This window comes from Xenopus tropicalis, chromosome 5 (assembly GCF_000004195.4).
Source record: "Xenopus tropicalis strain Nigerian chromosome 5, UCB_Xtro_10.0, whole genome shotgun sequence".
NCBI lineage: Eukaryota > Metazoa > Chordata > Amphibia > Anura > Pipidae > Xenopus > Xenopus tropicalis.
Genome location: NC_030681.2, coordinates 112818218 through 112832227, shown reverse-complemented (window position 1 = coordinate 112832227; position 14010 = coordinate 112818218). Strand labels below are relative to the sequence as shown.

General features: G+C 38.9%; 2 protein-coding genes across 3 annotated transcripts in view; one reads left to right on the top strand and one right to left on the bottom strand.

Moving 5' to 3' along the window:
* The window catches only part of LOC101731180, a 75519-nt gene that overhangs the window by 16111 nt on the left and 45398 nt on the right, over positions 1 to 14010 (top strand). The window lies entirely within an intron of this gene.
* Positions 1 to 14010, bottom strand: part of LOC105947301 (transient receptor potential cation channel subfamily V member 6) — a 45579-nt gene that overhangs the window by 21546 nt on the left and 10023 nt on the right. The window contains exons 7-9 of the mRNA XM_018094030.2: positions 12334 to 12480; positions 10717 to 10917; positions 1825 to 1911 (exon numbers count right to left, since the gene is read on the bottom strand). Coding sequence (XP_017949519.2) covers positions 1825 to 1911; positions 10717 to 10917; positions 12334 to 12480 — 435 coding nt within the window. The remainder of the gene's footprint in view (positions 1 to 1824; positions 1912 to 10716; positions 10918 to 12333; positions 12481 to 14010) is intronic.

Sequence of the window (14010 nt, the reverse complement as noted above, 5' to 3'; positions counted from 1 at the left end):
ATGAGGAGTGACAGATGAGATTTACAGTAATGTGGATAAATGTAAGGTCATGCACCTGGGATGTAAAATATGCAGCCACTTATACCCTTAATGGGACTGCACTAGGCAAATCCATAATGGAGAAGGACCTTGGAGTCCTTGTAGATAATAAACTTGGCTGTAGCAAGCAATGCCAGGCAGCAGCTGCAAGGGCAAACAAGGTTTTGAGCTGTATTAAAAGGGGTATAGATTCACGGGAGGAGGGGGTTATTCTTCCCCTTTACAGAGCGCTGGTAAGGCCCCATCTAGAATATGCTGTTCAGTTTTGGTCTCCAGTGCTCAAACGGGACATTATTGAATTAGAGAGGGTCCAGAGAAGGGCAACTAAGCTTGTAAAGGGTATGGAAAGTCTCAGTTATGAAGAAAGACTGGCCAAGTTGGGTCTGTTTACACTGGAGAAAAGGCGCTTAAGGGATAACTATATAAATATATAAGGAGATCATATAATAATATCTCTAATGCTTTATTTACCAGTAAGTCTTTCCAGCAGACATTAGGGCACTCATTCCAATTAGAATGGGGTTCCATCTTTATATTCAAAAAGGATTTTTTACTGTTAGAGCTGTGAAGTTGTGGAATTCTCCCTGAATTATACTGGCTGCTACATTAGATAGCTTCAAAAGGATTGGACAGCTGTTTAGCAAGTGAGGGAATACAGGGTTATGGGAGATAGCTCTTAGTACAAGTGAGGGAATACAGGGTTATGGGAGATAGCTCTCAGTACAAGTGAGGGAATACAGGGTTATGGGAGATAGCTCTCAGTACAAGTGAGGGAATACAGGGTTATGGGAGATAGCTCTCAGTACAAGTGAGGGAATACAGGGGTAGGGGAGATAGCTCTCAGTACAAGTGAGGGAATACAGGGGTAGGGGGGATAGCTCTCAGTACAAGTGAGGGAATACAGGGGTAGGGGAGATAGCTCTCAGTACAAGTGAGGGAATACAGGGGTAGGGGAGATAGCTCTCAGTACAAGTGAGGGAATACAGGGGTAGGGGAGATAGCTCTCAGTACAAGTGAGGGAATACAGGGGTAGGGGAGATAGCTCTCAGTACAAGTGAGGGAATACAGGGGTATGGGAGATAGCTCTCAGTACAAGTGAGGGAATACAGGGGTAGGGGAGATAGCTCTCAGTACAAGTGAGGGAATACAGGGGTAGGGGAGATAGCTCTCAGTACAAGTGAGGGAATACAGGGGTAGGGGAGATAGCTCTCAGTACAAGTGAGGGAATACAGGGGTATGGGAGATAGCTCTCAGTACAAGTGAGGGAATACAGGGTTATGGGAGATAGCTCTCAGTACAAGTGAGGGAATACAGGGGTAGGGGAGATAGCTCTCAGTACAAGTGAGGGAATACAGGGTTATGGGAGATAGCTCTCAGTACAAGTGAGGGAATACAGGGTTATGGGAGATAGCTCTCAGTACAAGTGAGGGAATACAGGGGTAGGGGAGATAGCTCTCAGTACCAGTGAGGGAATACAGGGTTATGGGAGATAGCTCTTAGTACAAGTTGATCCAGGGACCGGTCTGATTGCCATCTTGGGGTCAGCAAGGAATTTTTTCCCCCTCTGAGGCAATTTAAAAGGCTTCAGATGGGTTTTTAGCCTCCCTCTGGATTAGCAAGCAGTTAGGCAGGTATCGTATTGACATAAAAGTTTAAACTTGAAGGATATCAATTTTTTCAACCTAACTTACTATGTTAATATAAGATACTGGAAAGCCTAAAGCATGCAGTTTAGTCCGTCACCCTTTTATAACAGAGCTTATTGTGTTGTTCTATTAAACATACCTCAGACACAAGGCATAAAATCCCTCCGACAACAACAATTATTTCTCCGGATAATCGTAAATAATCATTTCGTGTTTGATACGCCTCCTGCAAAATTTCAGCAATGGTTATTGTGATACTGTATGTGATAGATGCAGATGGAATAGCAGGAGTCTCAGCTGAAAGAACAGTGACTTTGCTGCCCACGGGAAAAGAATACGCAGAATACACTGTTACAGAATGTGCAATAATTCTACTTATCAATGTTATATTCTAGACCCTTATTTACAATCAGCTGGCACAAAAATGTGGGCAAATCTGTGTGCCATATACAGGTATGGGATCCGTTATCCGGAAACCCATTATCCAGAAAGCTCCGAATTACGAAAAACCTGTCTCCCATAGACTCCATTTTAATCAAATAATTCAGGGTTTTAAAATGGATTTCCTTTTTCTCTATAAAAATAAAACAGTACCTTGTATTTGATCCCAACTAAGATATAATTAATCCTTATTGGAGACAAAACAATTACTGTTTTATTGATTTTTTAATAGACTTAAGGTATGAAGATCCAAATTACAGAAAGATCCCTTATCCGGAAAACCCCAGGTCCTGAGCATTCTGGATAATGGGTCCTATACCTGTATATGTATTTTGCTTTCCTGTGTATTTTTTTGTGCCAATGTACCTGTAGTGCTTATTACTGTGGCTGAGGCCAAGGGTCTCACCATTTCATTCACATTTTTGCATCTTGCACCTTTTGCCCCACATGCATATGCACGATGCCTATAATTGCATAAATGCAACCTGAGTGACATTTAGAAATATGCACAAGCTTGTTTCCCCTTTTAGTTGGTGTTAACCATGTAGGCACAATTTTGAGGCATCTTGCAATGGCCACAGCTATGTAGGGAAGTGTGGGCAAGAATGCTCTGCTGAGGGGTTAAGCATGATGTCCTTATATCATTTTGTTGGTATCCTGTATTCCAGAATGCTGTAAAATGACAATTATTATTATAGCAGATGCAAAAGTCAATTTTAGTAGAGCCTGGGGCTATATTATGCACAGTTTGTATATTTTTGCTAATGATTAGTTTATATTTGGAGAATGGGCTGTTTAAAACCAAAGAGGTATTGATGTGGCTGTTTTGTTGCCCATGAATAAAGGGCAGCCAGCACCTGAAATATGTTAAAGAGAAATTGTTCTGTTGCCAGCCTAACACTCTGCCAAAACTCTGGAAGAGATTGCTTCATTAGAATGTGATCTGGCTATTTGCCTGCCCTACCTTACGTTACCTGTGTTGATTTATGCAGTTCATTAAAGTAAATGCAGGGAAAAAGATTTACAGTTTATCAGAACACATTTTACCACTTTTTCCACTTTTATAATAATATATAGATTATTTCTTCTCAATGGAAATTGCTTGGTTATTCTTGTAGAGGTTCCCCGAGGTGCTAGAACTTTAAGTATTTATAAATAGCATAGATGCCCGTATAAACCTATGTATTATTACTATTATTCATAATTATATAGATTAATTGGTTGTTATGTAGTATAAAACACAGGGGGTCATTTATAAAGTTGGGCAGCGCATATTTTTTCACAAATGGTTGCTTGCCGCATGTTTTCCCCTAAAAGCTTACACTTTGCACTGCTGTGCCTGTCTTTCATTTTTTTTGCAAATTGCAGTGAAATGTGAATTGTGCACAAAAATTCACAAATGGCATTGCGATTTGCATGGGTATGTCCTCTGTGCGTGTTTATTTTGTGCAAATATATCACCAATTTTCACTTTGCAAATATAAATGCACAATTTACAAAATCAGTTGTGGCGTAACTTGGACACAGAGTGAGCACATAAATATGCCAAATTTACAAATATGCCTTATTTAAAAAGCTTTTGTTGACATTTGCACTGCAAAATTCACAATCGTGTTTGGCTTGGACATTAAATGCACAAGTCTTTTCCAGCTTTATAAATAAAAATTTTGGCAGGGCAAATATGTTCACTGTGCGAATTATACTGCTCATTGCAAATTTTATAAATGACCCCCACTGAGTTTGCCCAGGAGCAGTAACCCCTAGCAGCCAATAAACAGGCAGCATTTACTGGTCACCTGTTTAAAAGCAAACATCTGATTGCCTGCTATGAGTTACTGTACCTGGGCAAACCAAGTGTTTTTTATTACATATGGGGAATAGTCTTCTGAAGCACTTGGATCCCAGAGGAGTCTTTACAGTTTGCTCATCTGCAAGAAACAATGTATATGGGTGGAATACAGGGCAAATGAGTTGCAGGTCCTAATACTTGATGGTCCCTGGCAAAGGTGCTTGGGAAGCCTCGATGCAGCTAGGAGTTTAACCCTTCAGCTGTTAAAACTATTCTTATTATCAAAAACTTTACATCTGACCTATATATAAATTATGAGTGGCAGTTAATCCTATTCAAGCACAGCAGCATAATAATACTATTGCTATGTGTCTCCACAAGGGTACATTCCATGCCCCGTGCTATGGGGAGGCACAATGAGATTAGCTAGCTATACATCTATCACAATATGTCAAGCTCTTCCCTTGACAAAACAATTTTTTCTTCAGTAAAAAATAATACATGTTGTTATAAGAAATGCATCTTATGCGTGTGTTTACAGACCCAAAGGTTCTGCAGGACTTTTCTTTCTATTTTTTGTCTCTTTTAAAATCAGCACTTTCAGGCTATTATCTAGCAGTTGCCCAATAAGTAAACAGTAATATACTACCATCTATTGCATCTATGGTGTAGCCCAATAGGAAATATTTTCTAGTACACCTTTGGGCCAATAGTGCTTACTGTAGCCTCAGTATATTATGCCTTAAAACACTATGGGGCAGATCAAAATGTAAAATTAGAGCTCACCAAAAATGTACCCACTGTCTATTCATTTCTATGGGATATTTAATTAAAAAAAACTACAGTTTTGTTTCTCCACAATCTCCAAGCAACCTTGGAGATCTGGTTTGTTTAAGATGACCATTTTTATTGAGACAGAAATGCATTGCACTGGGTCGTTGGGTGTTGTGCGCCATTCTTAACCCAATGTATTCCCCTGTACTACAGCCAAGCGCTGAGAATTTTGGCCATGTAATAACCTATAGGTTCAGTGCACTGTACTGTGAAAACCATGGAAAGGGGGGCAGAATATAGCACTGAGTAGCCTTTTAGTAAAAAGTTCTTAATACTTGTGATGAGCGAATCTGTCCCGTTTTGCTTCACCATAAAATTGACAAAACTTCAAGAAAATTTGCGAAATGCATTTGTCACTTGATTTTTTTTGTCGCCCGCATCTTTTTTGGTCGCCCACCTCTTTTTTTTTTTTGTCGCCTGCACTTTTTGATGCATCCGCGCCCAAATTTTGACGCATGGGTGCCCACATTTGATGCGCAACAGAATTTTTTTCACGCGTGCGAATTTGTCCGCAGTGAATTTTCACTGAAGTTTCGCAAAACAATTCGCCAATGGCGAAATTCGGAAATTCGCTGTGAATCCATGCCTGGCGAAAATTGCAATGTATCTGAGCCTCAGCTGGGCACAGTCCACAAAGTAATGTAGCTGAGTGTCTGAAATACAGATGTGTTAACTACAGAGTAGTGGCTCAATTACATTGCTCAATAAATAGACTGCAATTACATACCTTTCATGCAAGTATACTATGCCCCAAAATACAAATGGATTACTAAGCAATTACAATAAACAGTGTTTTCAGACCACTTTGTGCCCAGGTACATTGGGATGGTCTACAGCTGAGCATTTTAAAATGTAAGTGGGCTACTATTGTACACTGGACAGTGAATAAGCTGTACCTTATAAAAATATAATTAATAAAAGAAGAAGCAGGGTGATACCTTTAGTAGAATAATACTGTGGCATTACTTAATACAGTGTCTGAAAAAAAGAGATAGCTGGAGTGTTTCAAGTATGACAACAATGCAAAATACATGAGGGGTAATGCAAAATACATCCAAATTAAAAAAAAACCCAGTACAACAACATTTCATATCTAGTGTGAGAGTATGATAATCATTATTATAACCATTACCATAATGATTATTGTGCACATCCTTTTAGTAGGCAGATGCACTGCGTGTGGTTAATGCTTTCAGATTATTGTTATTGGGGGGATCCCGTAATCTTATTCTTAGCCATTTTATTTTATCATATGGGGCAATCTTGTCTCTTTCTCCTGTATATATATATATATATAAACACAAAGCATTCCGTTGTCTTTTTTTTTTTTACAAGACTGCACGTCTCCCATATGATAAAGCCACAATACTGTTAAACATATTTTAATGTTGCACTTCTACTTCAGTAGCAAACAACAAGCACCTCATTTTTTCATGTAAGTGCTGTTTTTATTATAGATTTTAAACATTGTCTGGCTTCTCGGCCAGTTTTTAAACTTTTTCTAGATTTTAAAATAAAAAGTCAATTTTAATTACAGCCTATTTTAAGTGTCTCTTAGAGATCACCTTACTCCTGTTTGCTCTAAACGTTTTCATTCTGGTTGTTTAATTATTTTATGAACATACTTTTTTCTGACTAATTAGAGTATAACATTCTCTCTTAAATTTCTTTTTATTGTTACAGATCCTCTTAATCCTATTAAACTGACTGTAAGGAATATTTTTATATAACCAATTAGAATGTAAAGATGACCCATTGCAATGTGGCTTCTGTAGGAACTAGATTAGACCTTGAATGACACAAGTGCCTTTAATAAATTAGGTTTATGCACAACTTGTAAGAAGGTGAAAAATGTGTGTTAATATGTATGTTGGTGATACATTAGATAGGTACAAGAAGGGGCTGGGTGGGTATTTAGCCAGTGAGGGAATACAGGGGTATGGGAGATAGCTCTTAGTACTAGTTGATCCAGGGACTGGTCCGATTGCCATCTTGGAGTCAGGAAGGAATTTTTTCCCCTCTGCGGCAAATTAGAGAGGCTTCAGATGGGGTTTTTTGCCTTCCTCTGGATCAACTGGCAGTTAGGCAGGTTATATATAGGCATTATGGTTGAACTTGATGGGCGTATGTCTTTTTCAACCTAACTTACTATGTTGGGAAATGGGGTAAAGGGTTGTTGCTTTGTTTGACCACTAGGTGGCAGTATAGTTACTTAGAAGAGTTAAGTGTAATTTAGACCCCCCCCGGCCACCAGAGGGCAGTGTGTAGGGAGGAGGTGGGTAATAATTCCTTAAAGGGACAGTGCCCTTACCTTTACTCGCTAGACCAACTCTGGTTAGGAAGGGACAGGTAGACTTTCCTCATGCAAATAACTTTATTTCACAGCCGATATCACCGTTGCAGATACACAATCAGGCACTGGAGCATTTCAAATGATACATAAAATTCCTTCTCCTTCCATCAACTTCCCAGTCCAGTTATACAGTTTAGGTACATTCACTTTTCCATTCCGATACCATGGACCTAGTCCCACTTATCCACCTAGTGGTCTGGTATCCACTATAGTACCCCTCCACTCTCTTTAGTGGTCCGGCACTCTACAGTGATACCCCTCCACTCTTCCTGGATAGGCCTTTTTATCTATGGATTCTGGCCGGAACCCTGTTACACCCTTCCTAACTGTTCCTATCCTGGCACTGGATTCCCTGACTAGTTCCCCTTTTTCCTGGTTGGGGCGGAGGCTGCCCGCTCTATCTACCCTGACTGCTTCATGCATAAAATGCTCGCTATTACACCCCTCTAACCTAGACTAGCTATTCCTCTCTACTGTATAGGTCCTGACGATAGGTGTTTATTCGACCCTGCCCTCCTGTCAAAGACTGTGAACCTGGGTGTGACTGCTCCTTTTATAACCTCCTGCCTGCATTTGAAAGAAGGTGAAAAATGTGTGTTAATATGTATGTTGGGAAATGGGGTAAAGGGTTGTTGCTTTGTTTGACCACTAGGTGGTTTAAGTAACTATAGTTACTTAGAAAAGTTAAGTGGAATTTAGACCCCCGGCCACCAGAGGGCAGTGCAGGCAGGAGGATATAAAAGGAGCAGTCACACCCAGGTTCACGGTCTTTGAGAAGAGGGCAGGGTCGAAAACAACACCTAGGGAAAAGGCATGTGACATAAATTGAATGCCACTTACTTATATTGATACAAATTTGCATCCATACTGGGGCAAGGTATGCAAGATTTTATTATGCTGTGTAAAAAAAACAGAGAAAATTCACCACATCGCAAGGCTTCACCATGTAAAAACCAGCGTAAAATCTGCATAATTGTTTATGTGTTTTTTCTTCTTCCAGAATTTATATAAAATAACAGAGTAAAATCTGGTGTTCGGACTGCGCGCATCTCCATTTATATTACACAGCTTTTTAAACTGTTTTTCCTGCGAATTTCATTTTACACAGCATAATAAATAGGCCCCTTAATATGTCCCAGCATTTAAGCTGAAATCCTTGGAAAATGCATTTAATTGTGGCTAAAACATGGCAATTTTCATCTTAACCAGCTATGGCATTAGTAAAATTCTTATCCCCTGCTATAAAGATTTCCCATACAATATTCATAAAGTTTACCAGAGATATAATTAATAACCAAACTTTATCCAGTTTTTCTTAACTTTACGTAAGAAGAGATGTATTATCATTAACAAAAGCAATTAATGTCTTCCTCTACATTTAAGATAAATGCTTTCAGTTTTCCAGTTAATAAACTACATGTATCTGTGCCCTGAATATAATTCGGATATCATTTTCTGATTACTGCCCCCCCACCAGTTGGCTAATTATTGTGGCTAATCTCAATGCATTTAAATACACAGGTACCTTTATAATGGGGTTTGGCAAAATCCTCACATTTTTAATAGACACCATATTCCAAATTTGATAAATTATTTATTTGCTAAATTTTATCATTTTGGACTTGACCTCACTTTTGGTAGGATTTTGACACTAATAGCTTGTAGGTATGCAGTACATCAGTGATCCCCAACCAGTGGCTCAGGGGCAACATGTTGCTCCCCAACCCCTTGGATATTGCTCTCAGTGCCCCCAAACCAGGGAGTTATTTTTGAATTCCTGACTTGGTGGCAAGTTTTGGTTGAATAAAACAAGATTTACTACCAAATAAAGCCCCCTGTAAGCTGATAGTGTGCATAGAGGCTGCCTAATAGCCAATTACAGCCCTTATTTGGCACCTTCATGAACTTTTATGGTGCTTGTGTTGCTCTCCAAGTCTTTTTACATTTGACTGTGGCTCATGAGTAAGAAAGGTTGGTGATCCCTGCAGTACATGCTATAGTTTGCTTATAAAATAATTTGATTCATTTTTTTTTTTTTGCATGTTTATGCTTTGCCGTAATTTAATAATGCATCAGTTCAGAATGAATTATCTGATCTTTAATGTATCACTCTCAGTCTTTCTGTAATTGAAAAACTTTTATATAAATAAGTGACAATGAATAATTAGCACATTTTATTTCAATGAGTTATGTATATAAGAGCAGATGGTAGGAACAATTTGAAATGATCCTAAGGATTATATAAACAGATTATACATTATATATGGAATTTGTCGATTACACATATGTGTATATTAACCAATTTCGCAGTAAAATAGATAACATTTTTATCCAAATCAAAGAACAGAAACTGATGACAGAAATTCATACGTGAATGAGTCCCAACAGGAGAAGTGCATCACAGGGAAGTTCAGCCCAGGGAGGGTTCTGGACAATATGGCAACCACTGTTCAAAAACCATTTTTGGGGAGAGGGTAATTTTATTTTTTATGCTTCCTATATCACAGTTGGTGTTTTACAGCGAGATGGATGAATTTTTCAAACACTTTCTTTAAACTGTCTCTGCCCAGTGTTCTCAAAATGAACATATTATCCTGCTTTCTCTACACATCCCAATCCCTCCTGTACCAAACCCCCAACAGGTCTACTTAAACAATTATCAGCTTTTACCATAAACTTTAGGGCAAATGAAAAGCCCTGAATTAACCGGGCCCACACTAATGTGGAAGCTCAACACTTCCAAACTGGATGCTTAGATTGGGATTTCCACAGACAAGAGTAGAACAAGACTCAACATCATCCCCCCATGGGCCCTCCCTTCTGGCTTCCAGAACATAATAGGATGATCAAATATAAGGGTGGCCTCAAATTTATATACACCCTTCAGGCTTGGGACTCCTTAGTTAAAAACCAGACACTGTATTAACCAACCCACACTCCACATAAAGGTACTAGGCAATCCTAACTTCACTCCTGGATTAGAACTCAATAATTATAAAGGCCGGTTTCTAGCTCTCTACCAAGCAGCCACTATCTTCTATAAAGGGAGAAATTATTAAACCAATAGGAGAGATAATACAAAACCGTCCAATGACTGATGTGGATACATTCAAATATAGACAAATAGACCACCTATTCCTTTCCTATTTCCCATCTAACACCTCTAGATGGTAACCTATGTCCTTTGAGCACATCTGGTCCTCCAAATCAGCCCCATCCAGAGCACTATCCATACTATAATAACTTCTTATCAACTTGAAATCGGACCCCTCAGCACAATTAAAAGAAAAATGGGAACTACAATCTGGAATCCACAATCACAGACCACTCAGGCAACTCAGGAGCTCACCCATAAACAAGGCACCAACAACCGATTTGATTTAACATGGGGTTGATTCTCTCAAACTTCCTCTGCATCAATCCTGATGTGGCAATAAGTATTTTCAATTTAAAATTGTTGTATACTTATAAATTGCCAAACCAATGTACTGTCTCCTGCACTGCCATACTTACTATTGTTGTTCTATGCTTTCTTAATATGTTGGAAATTTTTCATAAAAAGACAAATTGGAAAAAAAAAAAAAATTTAGAAACGGAAAATGCAAAATTCTTACATATAATGGTTTTCTGGTGTTTCCTTTTCCATCTTGATATGTAAACGTATGCATTATTGGGCGATACAAGCAGCATAGAGTCAGGATTACCGTGTACATAATATAGAAAATGGTGCAAAGCAGAAAGTACTTATATCCAAAAGCAGTCCATTTGTAGTGAAGCAGCTCCTTCAGGGGGGTTATTTCTAACAGGTTTCTCGCCTATAAAAATAGGAATATATTTGACTTAGAAAAACCAAGTGAGAGTAGCTATGGTGTAATAATACTGTATTTAAAAACATGATCTTTCATAATGCAGATAATAACAAGAAAACTTTCATTTAGATCAACAGCAGTGGTGTAACTAGTGTGTACTGGGACCACCTACAAAAAAATCTTCTGCCCACCCCCCACTGGCGTCTTCTGCCTGTCTACTCTACTACTTGCAAGTGGGAAGTGAAGAATTTATACAACTATAGAGGAAGCAGACCCTGTGTTGTCCAACCCCCTCTTCCCCCCCCCCCGGGGTCTTCTTTCTCTATAGTTACGCCACCGGTCAACAGTCAAACAGTCAAATAAAAATATAAATTCTGTTTGTTGATTCATTTTACCATTCAGTCAGTGGGGTGATAAATATTATAAACCTCTCCTTTTAACCGTCTCATTTTACGAACCTACTTACTGTGGTGGCCAGAGATGTAGGCGTGCAGTCTGCTTATACAAGTGTAAAACTCTGAGATTTTACAGGGGTTGGGTAAGGTAATCCTGCACAGTGTAGAGATGAGATTGGTTTGCTAGATAGTGTACGGAATAGCATCTATGCATTATTTATATATAAAAATATATGAAATCTAACACATTTTTCTTTACAACACACCAAGGGGCACATTTACTAACCCACGAACGGGCCGAATGCGTCCGATTGCGTTTTTTTCATAATGATCGGTAATTTTGCGATTTTTTTCGGCGTCTTTACGATTTTTGCGTAAAAACGCAAGTTTTTCGTAGCCATTATGAAAGTTGCGCAAAGTCGCGATTTTTTCGTAGCGTTAAAACTTGCGCGAAACGTCGTGCCTTTTAGGTTTTAACGCTACGAAAAAGGCGCGACTTTGCGCGCAAGTGTTAACACTACGAAAAAATCGCGACTTTGCGCAACTTTCGTAATGGCTACGAAAAACTCGCGTTTTTACGCAAAAATCGTAAAGACGCCGAAAAAATCGCAAAAAATACGAAAAAATCACAAAATTACCGAAAAAGTCGCAAAATGTTCGTTTCCAATCGGAATTTTTCCAATTCGGATTCGAAATCGTGTCTTAGTAAATCAGCCCCCAAGTCTACCTTTAGCATAGTGATCTTGTTAATCAGTTTCCTGACTAAGGGTAGATGAACTAGCTTGGACATACACACAACAGCCAAGTTTTTTCCCACAAAAAGAAAAAAATAGCCCTAGACAGTTATTCTTTCTCCACCAAGCAGGTAGCATCCTCCTTGCATCTGCCACACATTCTGCCTTCTCTACTGTGTAATATGAAATCTGCTTTCATTACATTGCAAAAAGAAATATACAGATATAATCTTTACTTTACTTTTTACATTTCAAAGCTCATTTTTCAAATTAAAAATTGATTCAGTACTTACAGCATTATTGTTACTTGTACATATAATATCTATAACTGATAATCTGTCATCCCATGAGTCAATGCCAGTTAAGTCATAGAGTGTTGACCCCAGTGGGCCAAAGGACAAAATGGTATGTCTCCTCTTTTTTATAAAATACTCAAACATCTAAAAAAAATAAATGAGAGAACTTTCAATACACATTTAATTAAATTTAAACAATACTTCATGGTGATTACAGCTGCGATTACAGATGCATTAGTTGCTTGGAAGGATACATACAGGTATGTGGGTAGAGGGGTAAAGGTTTTTTTAGACCTTCATTTCAGGTCGTCTTCTAAGAGAGTTTTGGACAAATAAGAGCTAATCCTGATCTACAGCAGGGGTGCTGCTACCATAAGGAGAGTTGAGAAACTTGCCTCAGGCGGCAGCGCCCCCAAAGTTACCAGGGGCGCAAAAATCTGCTCCTGGTAACTTTTAAGAGACAAATTCCTGCGCTCTCCAAACTAACAATGCAGCCCTCCTCTGGACCCCTCTGGCGCTGTAAAGGTAAGTGTGGGGTTCCAAACACCCCTGATTAGAAGGGAAAATTTTTTCCGTTTCTGGGTTAAAGTATTTCCCTGGCAGTTCAGTGACTGGCCATGGGGTGTCAGGGTTCCCTACTTATTAAAATGTAAAGCTATCACATATTCTGCCACTTTGAACCCACTTGCTGGGGGAGTTGGTGTGTTGAAGGGCCTCGGAGTAGGTAGGTAGGTTCAATTAGGTAAAAATGGTGTTATATAAATTTGTAATAGCTTTCTCTAGGAGTGAGAGGCTCAATCAGGGTAGTTAGTATAGCAACCAGAGGCTCCAACAAGAAGGCCAGGTATGGTTAAGACTCCTGCCAGTATAGAGACTTAATAGTCCAACTCAGTTCATTCTGTACGTACTACCTCTAGGTGAACACTACAACTGAGATTAATGAAAAGTACTATCCGAGATATGAAATGTGGAGTGATTTATATTTGTACCATTAGACAAACCAAGAGATTGTAAACCTTTCAGTCAATAAAGAGTTATTAAACATAGCATTTGATGGTACAAAAGTACAGTCCCATCTTGCCGCCTTATCAATCTAGTTTTGTTTCAAGTTATTATAGTTGCCATATGCCTATCCAATACGTGTTCCTTTAACGGCATTAGTCTCCACCACATCTGCAGAAGGCTGTTCTATATTTTCGATCACCCTTTCTCTGAAAAGGTGTTACCTCATGTTACCTTTCATTGTATTCCCTCCAGTTTTATGTTATGTCCAAAATATCAAAGCCTGGGGTGGAGCCAAAGTCAGTACATTTGTAAAAAGAGGTAAAGGATGCATGACCTAGAGCCTGAGCATAGAGTTCCCGCTAAAGGGTAAGCCCATGAAGGCGGATCTCCAGTGGAAGAGATAGTTATTCCTGATCACTCTGCTGTAGGTAGATTACTAAAAGCAAACCTCCAGTTGATTTTCATAGGTAGCTACATTAGGCAATTTAGCAAGTATTAATAAATAAGTTCCATCGAGAACTGTGAGTACAAATAACAGAGAGATGGTTTCTAGCTACTGTACACTATGAATTAAGACAAAATGGCAAGACTGATGTCTCCGAGGCTCAGTTGTAAGACAGCAGTGAAAGTAATGCTTTGGAAAGTATTTTAAAGGAACAGTAACACTAA